Source organism: Rhinolophus sinicus, linkage group LG01 (assembly GCF_036562045.2).
Source record: "Rhinolophus sinicus isolate RSC01 linkage group LG01, ASM3656204v1, whole genome shotgun sequence".
Lineage (NCBI taxonomy): Eukaryota > Metazoa > Chordata > Mammalia > Chiroptera > Rhinolophidae > Rhinolophus > Rhinolophus sinicus.
This window is the reverse complement of record NC_133751.1, coordinates 170,878,234-170,895,263: the sequence shown is the minus strand read 5'-3', so window position 1 is coordinate 170,895,263 and position 17,030 is coordinate 170,878,234. Positions and strand designations below refer to the sequence as shown.

Here is a 17,030-nt window from a genome sequence, read left to right as displayed (position 1 = left end):
AATTTTAGATACTGCAGAGGGCTCTTTATCAAATCAGATTTAAAATAATTATCATATATTTACTTAACATTGAAAAATTTTACTTAATAAAGTCTCATGACCAGTTCTCTTATAATATTCCTTAGAGTTATACTAATAAGCAGCAAGTCGGTTTTTTAATGTTAAATTACTGATTTTCCATTTTGAGTATTTTACTCTAAGTAAAACACTCACATATTAATCAGTATATCTGAAATGGCTATTTTTATTATATGTATTATACAACTTACATTTGTAAAATCAAATACTTCAACTGCTTTAGGAAAGTTTGCTCCCTAACATTCTCAAAAATTTATTGCTAAATAATCCTTTTGTAAAATGGTAACTCCCTCCTACTTTTATATGCTATATAAAACTGCACTTCTGTATTTCAAGTTAATGGTTTAAAAGAATAAAAACATAAATCATACACATACATATATATGGCCATTTTTCTTCTTTTTTTTTAAATTAAATTTATTGGGGTGACAATGGTTAGTAAAATTACACAGGTTATAGGTTTCAAGTGTACAATTCTATAATACATCATTTATATATCACATTGTGTGCCCAGTCATTTCTCCTTCCAATTTTTTCTTAAACCACACTTTGAACTCACTATTTAAATGTAAAATTTTTATTAATTAAAAAATGTTTAGCATTAAAACATGTAAGAATTAAGAAAGGATTTCATTCAGCATGAAATATTTCCTAAGATGTGAATCATAGAAATATAAACTTAAGAAGGTCTGCACTCTTTTGAGCTACCCTCTCCCTCAGCTTCCTGTTTACCTATCTCGTGAGATTAGTAGGAGAGTATAACAATAGTAAACCCACACCCTTGCAAGAAAATACCACAGGTGGGGAGTGGGGATACTGGCAAAGAAAGCAGGGTGGACTCAGAAAAGCGTAGCTCCTCACACTTCAGAGAACAATGCCCACCCAAAACTGGAAGCAATCTTTCTTGGCCATCCTTGGACTGAGCAGAGTTGACTATTTTAAAATAAATCTATATAATTTAAGAAGAATCTGCAAAGATCCAGTTCCACTGCTGGAACTCAATTAGGTCCAGCTGAGTCAACATTTGATGGTCCTATCACCCTGTCTTAACCATGCACGGATTTACTGGATGTCATATGGCTCTGTGGAACACGTGGGAACCATACAGGGAATAATGGATTCACACGAAAAAGCATGGCTTCTTTAGCTCACAGTGTTTCCGCGAAAATAAGACTGGGTCTTATATTAATTTTTGCTCCAAAAGACGCATTAGGACTTATGTTCAGGGGATGTCATCCTAAAAAATCATGCTAGGGCTTATTTTCCGGTTAGGTCTTATTTTCAGGGAAACACGGTAGTAGAGTCTGTTAGATTCTTTCTGAGGGGAACGTCCATAAAATCCTTATTAGGGGCACTGCTTCAAGATGATATTTCTGTAATAACTATTCTTCAGTACTCTCAAGTGATTATTTTCCTTCTTCCAAAAATATATACTATGGTTCAAAAGTTGTGTGATTTAAAATGTTTCCTGACAATTAATCTTAATCTTCCCTGCTACATCACAATTCTATTGTGTTCAATAGTGACTTCTTCTAATAATGTTTGTTCAAAACAAAGAGGACAGATTGCTAGAGATTTCCTTTCTTGTCTCTAATTTTGCTATGATTGTCCCTTTAAAAACAATTCTACATTTAACCAACCACTTCTCCAAAATGCCAAGGTCAACTGAATTCTATTTCTATTCTCCAAAGAACTAGCCACCTGACCTAAAGTTGGTGTCACTAAGCAAAGGCGGCCCTGGAACTCTGAGTTCTAGTACTAACGCTGCCAGTCGCTTGCTAGATGGTCCTGAATAAATGATTACACTATAAGCTTTAAGGGGAGGGTGATGATAAGATGAAGATGATACTAATACTTTATAGTGTTACATGGGTTTTTGCTTTAACTATGTCATAGCACTTCACAAATATAAACTTGTTCATCCTTTAAAAACATTAGTGAATGAATCTACTCCACCCTAGATGAATAAATTGAAGTACTAAAAAGCAAAATAGAACCTTAGTGGTCATAATATAACATTTATGTTAAAGTGAAAAAATGAAACACAGTATTATTTTCCAATATCAAAAATTTTTAAATTAGAATGTGTAGGGTACCATGAAAATTTATTTAGATAGGAAATACTTTGCAATTCATTGCTAAAGACAGTGAAAAATAAAACGCATAAGCATGTTTCACAAATTAATGAAATACAGTGTGTTCCTCAGAGGAAGGAATTGTATTTCATCTCATCATATGACCCTGTGTCCTGGGCAGGAAACCTTTTTTTGGACCAGGCACAGATTCAGAACGTGTTAGCAGTCCAGTAGCTAGCATCTGAAGTTGTAGTCACTCCATCTCAGGAGCATCTCTACTATTACAAATTATTACTGGTGCTTCTTTACTGGAGACATTGAGGAATTGTGGCAGTGAACGAATCTAGTGTTCTTACTAAAAGAAATAAAGAAATTTATTTAAAGAATTTTAAAAGGAGAAGTTTATTTTAAAACGAGAAGTTTCAAAAGTTCTTAGAGGACCTTAGAGGTTATATTAGCTATCAGTTACCAAAAACTGACTCTTTTGTCCTCAGTTACTGAGTTTCAAGAAATTATAGTATTATTACAAAGTTAGAATCATAAAAGCATCTAAACTTTAGATAAGCATAATTTTTCTTAATGTTTTATATAAAAAGTAAATTAAAAACGTAAGCTATATCCTGGTGATTTACATAAAAAATCCTCGCTTAATAAAAATTCATTTAAGATAATTATGCTGAAGTCTTGTTTTTAATGTTCTTTTCCTGACTTTTGGAAGGATACCTTGGTACAGAAACAGATGTCTGAAAACTCATGATTCAGTTGAAACATGGATTTTGCCTGAACGACTGAAAGAAAAATGTCTTCCTCTGTGTGAGTCTGCAGCCTGTGCACAGCTGTACATTAATCTGAGCACTCTAACGTCAGAACTTCTCCCACTGTGGGAGAACTAGCAAGAAAGAGACTTTGGCCCTAGCTTTTCCCCTTTCAACAGAGTTCTATTACCTGTGAAGAGGTTGCATTTAGGAAGCAGGCTATCCCAACTGCTTCAAAATTCCTGTGCCTATTCTCACTAAAGCTCTACCACCATGATTCTAAAGTGCATAGAAGGTACTCTACACCGTGGAACAGGAGGCAGCAACCATCAGAGTGATGCTAGGAGCTTCCCCCTACCCTTTTACAGCTACGTGAGCCCTCTAATAAGGGAGCCTCAACTGCCATCTTCAAAAAAAATGACTTAGCTTCTCATTCTGCCCTCTTTAAGCCATGGATGTTTAATGTAATTTAAAATAGAAACAAACCTACAGATCACAAAATTATGTATAGTGAACTTGAGAGATCAGAATAATACCCAGCACACTGTAACCACTTTATAAAATGTTGGATGAATGAATCAATAAACATGGGTGTTATGCAGAGGATGGCTGGCAACTCTGCTAATTCTTCTGAGAGAAAACCAAGAGAAAAAAAAATGAAGTTATGCTACAGAATAAAGACTTTTGGTGAGAATTAGAAGGACCTTACTTAGGAATGGCTGTAAAATTTACAAAGGATTTCCCCAAAATGTCGAGGAGATTCCCCAAGAAGGGAAGGAGCAAGGCTGATATCATTGCCTATATGATACAGCTGCATACTACTTTCCATATTCAAGTCCAGAGTGAAAATAACTTTTACCTGTGTGGCACATGACACTCGCTATTCAAGATACTTAATATGTGTTATTTCCTTTGACCCTCAAATCATTATCATCACTTTACAGATTAAGGAAAAAATAGATTCTCAGAAAAGGTAACCTGTTTTATGCCTTTGGCCAAGTCTCTTAAAAACTTGGGAATGAGAATCAGGCTTCTCACTCCTTGTTTTGAGTTTGTTCTGATTTTAAGAAAACAACAAAACAGTTCTGTATTCCTCTTAATATTGAAGTGTAATTTAGCTTCCATTTAAAAATCCAGTTCAAAAAACTTGTATGAGTTTCTTAAAGATTTCTTTGGAAGGAGAAAGATCATTTTTAACATGTTTAAAATATCTACTTATAAAGAAATAAAATCTTTTATTCTGTGTTTAATCATGTGACAGGAAAAATATATACAGTCTTCATAAAAAATTTTATGACTAGGTCCACACAGGATTTTCACTCTCTAGCTCATTCTACTTCAGTATGCTCAGTAATTAGTATCAGAAATTTAACATTAAAGAATGACAAATATCCCCAAATTATTGCTCTACAAAGAATAAATTTCAAGAGAAGTTATGCTTAATATGATTTTAAAGAAAACTGTATCCGTCAATTTGTGTCAGTCACTGATACATTCATTATAGAGTATGGAATCAGTAATTCCATTTTAAAATACCAATAGGATACTTACAGATATAAAGAGAATGTTTTACTCCTTCGGACCATTTAATTTTAAGACTGAAAGTCATTTTATTATTGACAAACTGGAAAACTGCCTATTCTTTTGAAGTGTATAAATAAAGAACATACAATTAGATATATTTTAAATTTCTCTAGTCAATTTTGCTGTAAGTCTTAAGCTTTTCTTAACTAAAATTACTAACATCTTTAAAATAACCCAACAAAAATAATTTCAGTAATTTTGAGGAAAAGCTGTTACTTTCTGTATTTCTGAAACAGTATTCAGAATCCTTCCACATAAATTTCAACTTGACTTTTCCTTGATAACCTACCTATTGAACGTACCACTGCAGGTCTGTAATATTTATTTAATACGAGATATTTTTAAACTTATAAATACATTTCTAACGATGCTAATCATGCATGATCTACTGTGAAAAACTCAGTGCTGGGAGGCATGAAATTAGAACTGAATTCTTAATTCCACCATCGACATACTATGTGTCCCTAAGTAAGACACAATTTTCATTTTCCATTTACTTCACTGTACACAGTTCCTCTGAAATAAATTACTTAGCACAGCATCCTGCATACAGATAAAAAAGTACTGACTGTGTTTTGAAGTTGGGGCGAAAAGAACTGGCATTTGTTCTTCACAAGACCGTAGTTTTCTTGTCAGTAGAATGAGACCGAACCATAAAACCTCATTGTAGGGTGGCTTACGCATGAAGAAGACTGAGACGGAGACTAGTGAGGAGGATGTTTATTGGGGTGTGCTCCTAGGATGATTTCCTGTGGGGCAGGGCAGAAAGAGAAGTGGGGCTGGCTGTGCCAGTCACAAGGCCTGGGCTGATGGGCCCCCCGCACTCTGGAGCACAGCAGCATGGCAGAGTCATTGAGAACTGGAATAGGGCCTTTACAACCCCTCGTCAACCAGTCATTGGATGCAGGTTGCCCTGTATGACATAAGGTCATACTCAAGCCTCTTGCTGAAGGGCAATCTCCAGAGGAAGACTCAGCTGTGAGCCTTCAGGCGCCAATACTCTTGGTAGCTGGGGGAAATGAGTGCTCAGTCCTGAAGTGGTGATCTGGGCACTGACCAGGGTCCAGTACTTTACCACCAATGTTCTGTATTTGTCTGGGGTTTCAGGCACAATAAAACCTAAATCATCATCAAAAAAATTTGTCTGTGACAAAATAATACATATTGTAATATTCCATTTAAATGAAGTTCAAAAACAGACAGAACTAATCTATATCAACATAGGTCAGAATAGCCATTACCTTTGAAGAGTACTGAATGGGAAGGAGCATGAAAGAACCTCCAGGGGTTCTGACGATGGTCTATACCCTCATCTGGAGTATACATATGTAAAAACTCATTGTGTGTGGGGGGGTGTTCTTTGGAAGAACATATATGTTCTTCCAAAGACCAAAGATTTACAAGACAAGAGATTCCATAAAATGTTGTTAATATTTTTCTAGGATAAACAAACATTTGACACAGCAATGTGAAAACCAAACATAATTTTTTTAAGTTTACAGTTTTCTATTATTGTGATACTTGACAATTCTTTCACTCCTTTTGTAATTTTGATGAACAAATTATTTTAAGTATTTATATTCAAGGCATTCCAATGTCTCAAAACTGAAACAAAAGACAAAATGATTAACTTAGATATCAAGTGGGTTCAAGCAACCATATAAAGAAACAAGGTAGAGAATATCACTGGACAAGAACTTGCAAAACTGCCATGTAAAATCAGAACTACAGTGAAGATTTGGATAAATCATGTGGCTTATGTGGAACATTTTAAAAGACTAAGTATAGTGCTGCCACCTAGCAGAGAAAGCTAATAATGACTAATTTCAGTTCTGACAGATTATACATATCTTAGAAAATACAGAAATGTCAAATTACATATGTTTCAACAATACTCTGCCAAAATAAAGCTTAAAGACTATCTGCCAAGTTTGGACAACAGCTGAAAAATCAAATACTTATGTTCTTAAACAAATTATATGATTTCTAAAATAGCCACTACAAGCTTAAACAATAGTACTAGTACTGGGAGCTTCAGAGGTTCCTGGTACAAACTCCATCCCATTTTAAAAACAGATCTTTCTGCAAGATCCCAGGGCTACAGGTTCCCATATACGGGCTCTGGGGAGAAATACGGGCAATGACAAGTTGTGCCCTCTAGACACTCTTCCCTAAAATCTATTTAGAGACTCAGTGAACTCTAAATGAAGTGCTGAGAAAGATAACAGAAGCATAGGGTGTGATAGCTTTTGGACAGAAGTTTTCAGCAAAGTGCACTTAAGGAATGACAAGGTCTTTCCTCCTTTAGCGATGTCTGAATACCTCTGGCTTCTAAACAGTCAGGGCCCCTAGTCCCCTGTGCTAGAAAAGCAAAATCGCTCACTTTAAACTCCACCTCCTCCCTCACCCCCGATTTTTATGATATAGGCATCAATCACCTCACAGAGCTTCAAAGTCAAAAGAGTAAATTATACCTAGCTGGGACCCTATCCACAAAAAAATGGAGAAAACCTACACTATGCCAGCACCCCAAGGGCAGAAGGAGGACCACATTAAGCCCGGAGAATATATTACCGCTCAGGAGACTAGGCTACTAAATAGTTGTCCAGAAACCAGAGGAGGAGATAGAAATGGTATCTTGTGTCCATAGCACTTTTCAGGGACAATAGGTTATAATAAAATCCTATCATTTTATTGCACCTGAGCATTCTCACCTACATAAGGTCTACCAACCTAAGCACAAATGAAGGATTACACAGCCACGGGCCAAACTTAGCTAACGAGACCCTCACAATCACCATGTGACTCACTAACACACAGGTACTATCCCTCTATAAAACAGAGCCAAACACACAGACAAACAATACAGTGCACACATATAAACACGCGTGCACACGCACACACACACACACAAAACTAGTGCAGAGTACTGTGGTAAAACATAACTGAGATACATGCAAATGAAGTGAGCAAATTTCTCACTTGATGGGCTTTGCCGCAACTGGTTACATAATCTATGGCAGAGGCAGTGAAGTATAATTGGCTCTTGGCAATCCAGTGGATCAGGCACAGAATTTAGGGGTTTATAGACATTGAAAACACCTTATCATCAGTCAGAAGAGCAAAGTTCTAGGATCCAATCTGTCTCTACTTGCCAGGGCTTAGGCCAAGTCAATTCACATCTCCAGAACACAATCTAATTATCTGTGTTAACTAGAGTAGTATTTCCAGAGTGTGTTCCACAGAACAACAACAAAAACAGTGATATGCTTCTCATAAAAGGGTTTCACAGTCAAGCAGGTGCAGGAAAATGTACCTATTATAAACCACCAAACTTAGAGATTCACAACGTGCTTTAGTATAGCAAAGGCTCTGAAAAGTGCTTATAGTTAATATATCTGTTTAATTTTATTTAATATATGTTTTCCAAGTCAATGGGCTACTAAATCACTTTTTCCTCTTGTAAATATTAACACTGCAAAACACACTTTGCTATTCCTCAAAAAATTAAATAGAATTACCATATGACCCAGCAATTTCACTTCTGGGTAATCAAAAGAACTGAAAGCAGGTACTCAGACATTAGTACACCCATATTCATAGCAGCATTATTCACAATAGCCGAAAGGTAGAAACAACCCACATCAACAGATAAATGGATAAACAAAATGTGATTTATACATACAATAGAATATTATTCAGCCATAAAAAGGGATGAAATTCTGATACAGGTTACAACATGTACAAACCTTGAAGACATTATGCAAAGCGAAATAAGCCAGATACAAAAGGACAAATACTGTATGGTCCTATTTATATGAAGTACCTAGAATAGTCAAATTCATAGAGAATGTAAAACAGTGGTTACCAGGGATGTGCCAAAAGGAGAATGGGGATTTATTATTTAGTTTAACATATAGAGTTTCAGTTTGGGATGACAAAAACGTTCTGGAGATGGATGGTGATAATGGTTGCACACAATGTGAATGTACTTAATACCATTCAATTGTACACTTACTAGTGGTTAAAATGATGATGAAAGGAGACTAGACTTCGGGTGGTAAGCACACAATAGAGTATACAGAAATTTATATAATGTAATATTATTAATCAATGTTCTCAATAAATTTAATTTTAAAATATGGTTAAAATGGCAAATTTTGCTATGTACATCCATCACAATAAAAAAAAATTCTGTCAAATACTGGCTTAGTTTTTTCCTTAATTCTAATATTCTGTAATTATAAAATCACTAAAATAGTCAATATAAATTACCTTACCTCTGCTACACAACAAATTGACCCCAAGGCTTCTCCACGAAAACCATAAGTTGTCAAATTTTCAAGATCTTCATGACTATTTATTTTTGAGGTGTAGTACTTCATTGCCATTACAGGTGCATCAATGGCCTTGATACCTTCACCATTGTCTCGCACCTCAATTTTATCAAATCCATAATTCTCCTGCACAAAGTTAAATAATACTTTTAGTATACAAAGACATTAAACTGTTACAACATTTAAAAACAGAAACACAACTGAAATAATTTTGTCATTTATGCATCTTTTACGAAACCCTAATAATCTTAAAGAAGTGAGTTTAATTTCTTAAGTTTACTAATTCCTAGTTATGGTACAATGGGCAAATCACTCATTTTTCTAGGACTCAGATTCAACTATAAAATAAAAAAGTCAGTCTGATCTTTAAGGTTCCCTTGAACTGTCTCAGTATCATAGGTATTCATGTTAAATTTATGTTTAAACTTGACTAAGATAATTTTCTAAATTATATATGAATATTATATTCTAAATCTGACAAAATACACCTAATTTCACAATCTCAGTAAGTTTTTAATTTGAAAACCAAGAAAAAATATCCCTCATCATTTAGTTGAATCATTCAGTATTCGTAGTGTAATACTAAAAATATGCATACATAACATAAACAAAATCTAAATTCCTATAGCGATCACACTTTCTATGAATATCATATTCTAAATCTGACAGTAAACTTCTATCATAAGCTTGACTTCAAAGTTTTATGTGTATGGCCACAGATGCAAGTTGCAAAGGGAAAAAAGTCTGCCTATAATTACCAGAACTCTGGTATTCAAATAATACCACATCTTTTCAATAACCTAAAATTATTTAATACTGTTTATGTCAGTACTTTTTAGATAAATTAGATATACAGATGATGGGGAGAGACACCCAAGATTTAGTTCCTCATCTCTCAATCTAAAATTAAGTTATTCTGGGAATAGTTGCTCTGTTTTTTATAGAAAAATCATTAACTATAGAAATGCAAATCTTTCTCTATAAATAAGAACTCCGAGCATCTGAGAAAAATAACACAAAGATCTGCTGAAATGTTTAAAATACTATCAACCTGTTAAATTAACTAATTATGAAAACATTCCTAGCCAGGATAGTTATTATTGTATGAAACCATAATAAGACAGGATTTATGCAGGACAACACAGTTATTTTAAAACTCTACAAAGCAGAGGAAGAGAAACTGATAAATGTCAAGAGACTAAAATACATAAAATGTAAAATACATAAAATAAAAATGTATACTTCCATTTACTTTTATAAGAGGACTTCTGTTGGCTTTGTAACTCTACTTTAAAAAAAAATATGTTTTTCTTCCAGAGAACTTTAAGAACGAAATGTATGTCTGAGTAAGATTCTTAAATGAATATGTCAGATGTAATTATCTAATCCTATTTAATTACTATCCATTGTATTCTAATCAGACTAAACTGAAAATATAAAATGTCTAAGAAAAATAAATTTTCTTTCGGTTTAACAAATTTTTTTCCACGTTTATAAAGCTTATACTTAAAAACAAAATACAGGTTTGATATGGTATAAAATAGTTCTCAGCATCAACTGGAAACATGTTAGAAATGCAAATTCTTGGGCCCCAAGTATAACAGAATCTGAAACTCTCGGGCCCATTAACTGTTTTAACAAATCCCATAAATTATTCTGATGTACCCAAACATTGAGAAGCCCTGGCAGAGGAAAGCTCTTGAATTGGTTTCAGAGTCAGAAAGACCTGAATTCCAATCTTAGCTCCCTTACTTTTGAATTATATGACTTTGGGCAAGTTCTCAGAACCTTATTTGTGAAGTGGGTACAGTAGCAGCTAATTCACAAAGTTTTTTATAAGGAGCAACCAGTATTTTATGTACACATAATATATAAATATATACCGTGTTTCCCCGAAAATAAGACCTAGCCAGACAATCAACTCTAATGAGCTTTTGGAGCAAAAATTAATGTAAGAGCTGGTCTTATTTTACTATAAGACTGGGTATAATATAATATAACATAATATAATATAATATTAGTAATATGATACTGGGTCTTGTATTAATAACTAAATTAGCAAAAATTAAAGCTGATTGTTTGGCTAGGTCTTACTTTCAGGGAAACACGGGGGTATATGAAAAGGGTAGGTCTCTTTCCTACAAAGATATTCGTATCAGTATTATTTCTAATACTGCAATGCTAGAAATAATGTAAATATTTGATAATTAGGCAATTACAAAAAATGTATTCTTACATTCACTCAAACAAATTTATTCACCATTTATTTACCATTTATATACCATTTATTCACCATTTATGTAGCAGGTACTGGCCAGGTATGGTGGACACAAAAATAAAAAAATGTACAGACCTTACCTCTATGAGCTAATAATTTATAATAGTGGCGGTAAACATGCAAAATAACTGTAATAAATCATGAGTGTCATGTCATATCAACTCAAATGATTTAATATGTAGCACTTAAATCCAAAAATTGTGAAAACTATGAAGCAACAAAGGAAAGTTTTGAAATAAGATTAGGCAGAAAAAAATAAATGCAAATGAGAATATATAAACAGGTATATATCAATGACCAAGGATAAATATTAATAGAAAATACAAATTAAACTCATGTTTTAGGCAATGGAGTCCTAAAGAATAAGTTTTTCCTTTAATGTTACTAATGTTGTTTTAAATTAAAATTTATTTTTAAGAATTTACTTTTAAATAAGACAAAGGGTCCAATGTCCTAAGACTAATTTACTGCTACATATAAAGAAAAGAAAGGTAATAGTTGTAAGGAGGAAATGTATGTCCAGCCCTTTTTCGCTTTAAAGGTATTTGGCTTCCCAGGGACGCTCACCAGTTTAACATCTATGCTTGTGGCACCGGCATCCAAGGAGTTTTCAATGAGCTCTTTTACAACACTGACCACTGAAGTGATTATCTGGGAACTTGAAAGGAGGCGAACTGTTGCTGCAGGCAACTGTTTCATTCTAGTTTTTAACCGAGTATCTAGAAGATAAAAATATAAGTTGTAAAACTAAAAACTGCTAAACATTCCTAACAAAACAATATTAAGTTGGTGCAAAAGTAATTGCAGTTTTTACAATTGTTTTTAACCTTTTAAACCGCAATAACTTTTGCACCAACCTAAGAGCAACACCAATAGTAAAAGCAGCTTGCATCGATAGAGCCTCACTGCATGCCAGACTCTAATGTAAGCACACACAGTACTAAACCATTTATTTCTTAAAAATACTCTAAAATAGATGCCATTATCATCTCTATTTTGTAAGACTAAGGCACACAGAAGCTAGTTGGTAAATCACGCTATGGTAATAACTGAAGAAAGATAAGCATAATTGTGCTATACTGAGTGTATATGTGATCTGCCGGGCCAGGAGGTACTGTCACTGGGATGCCGATGTCAGTCAAATGCCTTAATGGCAGTCTCACTTAAACATCATCAGTTATCCATATGTTTTGATGAGTTACTATGTCTTTTTCAATTACTGAGTTCTTTTGGAATTAGGATCTCCAGACCCTAGAATTGCTGTTAATCTGAACTAGTCAGATCCCAGACACATCAGGTAACTACCCTCTATACCATTCTGCCTAAATCATTATTCTAATCATGTGGTTCCCTAAAGCCAAAATCAGATGAAGCTCAAATCTCTGTGCTGGAATTCAAAGTTCTTTATATGCCAACCCAACCTGCACATCCAAAACCTCTCTGCCAGGAATTGTTTTAGCTATGAAACTCTTTCAAACAAAAAAAATCTCAAATGCAAATCCCATATGTAAAATATCCAGGGAGTGAGGTTTACATCTGTCTTAATGCCTTATTTCAGAAAAGATTTCAGAAAAATAAAAAAATACTAGCTTTACAACACGCAATTCCTCTACAGAGTCAAGATTTTCTTTGACAAAAAACAGGGTGGGGGGGAAACCTAGCTACATCCTTAATTTACCACGACTAGTTATGTGCTCACATGATGATTTGATCCTATGGAATCTAGGTCCAAACAAAACAGCAATGCCAAAAGCAAACCAAATAAAAAGGTGTCCTTTTAGGATTCTTTCTCAGGTAACGTAAGACAAGCAAAGTAATGTAAAGTATTTATAGCAACTACATAGGAATTGAAAGGACACATTTCTGGGAAGCGGCTAACATATTGAGTTCTGAGTGGTGTTAACTAGTCACAATTCATAAATATAACGATACTTTACTTTGTACAAGACAAAGCTGATTAGCATAGAAGGAAAATATACCAGACTGAAGTTCAAAAAACAAGTTTTGGGGTTCATCTTTATTACATGTAAACTGATACAAATCACTTAAATCCCTCTGTAAAATCAATTCATCCTGTGTAAATGGAGATAATGCCTTACTGATTTGTTGTGAGGATCAAATAAAAAAGCACATATAAAATGTTCTGTAACTGAGGAGGCTGTATAAAACGTGTATTATTATGATGACAGTGACTATGTAAAGAAATGCTGGGGATTTTTTCTTAATCCTAACAATTACCTTCTAATTATATATTTGATTTAGTTTGATAGGTACCCAGTTTTAATGAGAGTAGCTGTGAACAACTACTGTGTTTTGCCATATATAATGCACACATTTTTGCCCAAATTTCTAAGGGAAAAATAAGGATGCACATTACACCTGGGTAATACTAATTCCAGATCCATATAAATGTTTCTAATTATTTTATTTATGCTTATGAGTTAGAAGTATAACTCTAGAAATCAATAATGATACCCATATGCAAAATTGTACCCTGGAATATGATAATCAGTTTTGTTGAACTTACGACAAACTTGCAATGAATGTGCAACAATGAAGAGTTCTTGGCCTTCTTTGATGCATAAATATTGTAAATTTGTTACCGGTACATAAAATTTCTTGTACCTTATATCTGTTCTCGTGTTTTGTAACTATTTACTACATAAAATTTCTTGTACCATAATATGTTAAAAAATGCTAAAATTCCTTTCTAATACAAAAAACAAGTACCTAAATGAACAAATAAAAATTCAAATTAAAAAATTAAAACGACAAATTTTTCCCCCTGAAAGTTTGGGCCAAAAACATGGGTGCCCATTATACACAGTAAAATATGGTACCTCTCAATGGTTTTTTGTGGCACTCAAGACTTCAGAGGCTTTCCCAGTAAGTCAGGAGAACAGTGGACAATCAGGCTGCTTCATTATCTTAATATTCCCACAAATTAGTGCTTTCACAAGTAAAAGGCACATTCTGCATTCTCCGGCAGCTTTCAAGACTGGCCTCAGGTCTAAGGGTATAGAGCTGCATTATCTAATATGGTAGCACTAGCTATGAGCATTTGAAACGTGGCTACTCTAAATTGAGACATGTTAACACACTCTGGATTTCAAACTCAGTATGAAAAAAATATAAAAGCTTATTCTTTTTTACACTGATTACAGCATAAAATGATATTCTGGGTATAACTGGGTTTCATAAAACATTATTAAAATTAATTTTTTTAACTTTTTAATGTGACTAGTAGAAAACTTTAAATTGTATGTGTGGCTTACATTATAGTTCGATTGGACAGCACTGGATATAGTAAAAGAGCAGGCTCTGGAATCACACTGTGTTTAGCTCTATCCCAGCCCTTACACTAACAGCTATATAATGCTGAGGAAATTAAATTCTAAAACTCATCTAACCTACAAAATGGAGATGCTATCGTATGGTTGTGGTTAAGAAGTAAATCTGATACTTGTTATAGTGTTTGGTACATACATGCTATAGTGTTTGGTACAAGTATCCCAGGATACTTGAACTAAATGAGGTCCTTCCAACCCTTAAATGAATAACCTCCCCACCATGTCTAACCCTTATCCCCTGGCCTGGTATCAGGTCAGGCTTATGTTCAAGAAGACTTCTACTTCTACCTAAGAATCCCAAGGATCTAAGAAAAATACTGATTAATCAAGCTTTGGGGTATAAACCTAGCCTCACCTCAACCTTCACACTTTCTGAGCAATCTCCCCCTTAATCTCATCATCTTTGTCTCATTCTCTACAATCCCTCTTTAAATCTTCCCCCCACCCCCTCCAAGTCCCTAATTTCTTCCTAATCTTCATCATTCTTCTAGTTTACTGAGACCAAGGCAGCCATAGCATGAACTCTACCTTCACACATTCATTGCCTCCTCCACCCCACTGTGTCCTCCGGTTTCTTCAAGCCTGCACCTCTAGCCATACCCTTCTTCCCTCAGGCTTGGGTCAATGTCTCTTCCTCCTAAGCTAATGCTTATACCTAATTTCTTTATCCAGTTCCCCCAACAAGCACCTTGGCCTTGAAAGCAAAAACAAAAAAATTCTTCCCTCAACCCTTTTACCCCAATAATTATCGTGAAGCCAAAATTTGAATAAGTAACCTACATTCACTGTCACCAACTCACTTCTAAAACCCTTGCAAAATGGCTTATACCACAACCACTGCCATGATTCTCTTCAAGTTCACCAATGATTTCTTAAATCATCACATTCTTTTCTTAGGACTCATGTTCCTTGACATCCCCGAAGCACATGACCTTGATGATACTCCTAATTCTCAAGGACCTTTCCACCTATACTTCTTCGATCTCTTCATGTTTTCTTCACTCTCCTCCCAGAAATGTGGGCATTCCTCAATCCCTCTCTCCTCTTCTTAGATATCTTAAAACCCAAAGCTTATAGAAAGAAATCTTAAAACTTACAGAAGCATATCTAAATCTACATCCCTAACAGTGATCTCTCTTCCCAAGATAGGCATTTCTAAAAATCCATGTCACTGACACCTCAAAATAAATGCTTCTAAAACAGAACGTATCTTCCTGCTCCCCTCTCAATGCCTTCCACTTAACTTTGCTATTTCTCTTAATAACACATTGATCTTAGTGACCAAGGTCAAATATCTCAATCTTCATTTGCTAGAAACCTCACCCTATTTGCACCTCCTCTTCCTCTCAATGCAATCTTGTCATTCTAGACACAGTTCCAGTAACACTTGTAACATGGTTCCTTTCTGATCACCAATTAGGAATGATCCTTCCCTCCCCCTATATTCCTAAAGAACTTGTCTTGCATCACTCACTGGATGCTTATCACACCTGTCCTGATCTATACAACTTTTGTATGCAAGGAATTATATATTTCTGGATGCAACATAATCAGAGTACTTCACTCATGGTAAGCACTTCATGAATACTAATGAAGGGCAACGAAACATAATCTTATCAGCATCTTCCTCATGTCAATGTAAACATTAGGAAGAATGTCCTCCTTCCTAGCAAGTTACCACTGCCTTAACTCCTTCCCTTTACATACTCTTATTTTAACTGGGCTCCGTATCATCTCTTAGCTCACCTCTATTTCCTAACCAGATTTTTTTCTGAATTCCAGGGCAAGGCCTTATTTCTAACTACCTTCTAAATATCATCATTTAAATGACTCGGAGGCACCCTAACTTAACATGTCCCAAGCTGATCTCAGAATCTTTTTCCAATTAACTGTCTTTCTTCCTATATTTCTTTTTGATCATAAAAATAATAGCTCATGGGTGGCCAGGTGGCTCAACTGGTTAGAGCGCGAGCTCTGAACAACAGCGTTGCCAGTTCGGTTCCCACGTGGGCCGGTGAGCTGTGCCCTCCACAACTAGATTAAAGACAACGAACTGCCGCTGAGCTTCCCGGAGGGGTGGCTGGATGGCTCAGTTGGTTACAGCACGAGCTCTCAACAACAAGGTTGCCAGTTCAATTCCCACATGGGATGGTGGGCTGCACCCCCTGCAACTAAAGTCAAAAATGGCGACTGGACTCAGAGCTGAGCTGCGCCCTCCACAGCTAGATTGAAGGACAACTACTTGGAGCTGATGGGCCCTGGAGAAACACACTGTCCCCCAATATTCCCCAATAAAAAGATTTTAAAAAATAGCTCACATAAGCAATTTTATATATATATTACATATATACATGTTAACATATATATTTTGTGTGTATATATATAAAATATATGTTATCCCATCTACTCCTCACAACAACCCTATGTATATTCTTCTTCTTCTCTCACAAATGGGATTTAAAAGCTTGATAACTTGTTTAAGATCACACAACTAGTAAGTCACAGGTGCATACCTGCACACCTTGGCATGCTTGACTCCAAAGGCCACTCTCATCCAGTTTCACAAGGCAAAA

General features: G+C 35.0%; 1 protein-coding gene across 2 annotated transcripts in view; it reads right to left on the bottom strand.

Moving 5' to 3' along the window:
- PMS1 (PMS1 homolog 1, mismatch repair system component) overlaps nucleotides 1-17,030 on the bottom strand; it is a 67,712-nt gene that overhangs the window by 48,733 nt on the left and 1,949 nt on the right. For both annotated transcript variants that reach the window (XM_074339178.1, XM_019740744.2), the window contains exons 2-3: nucleotides 11,675-11,826; nucleotides 8,773-8,955 (exon numbers count right to left, since the gene is read on the bottom strand). In XM_074339178.1, the coding sequence (XP_074195279.1) occupies nucleotides 8,773-8,955; nucleotides 11,675-11,806 (315 nt within the window). In that variant the 5' untranslated portion in view covers nucleotides 11,807-11,826. The remainder of the gene's footprint in view (nucleotides 1-8,772; nucleotides 8,956-11,674; nucleotides 11,827-17,030) is intronic.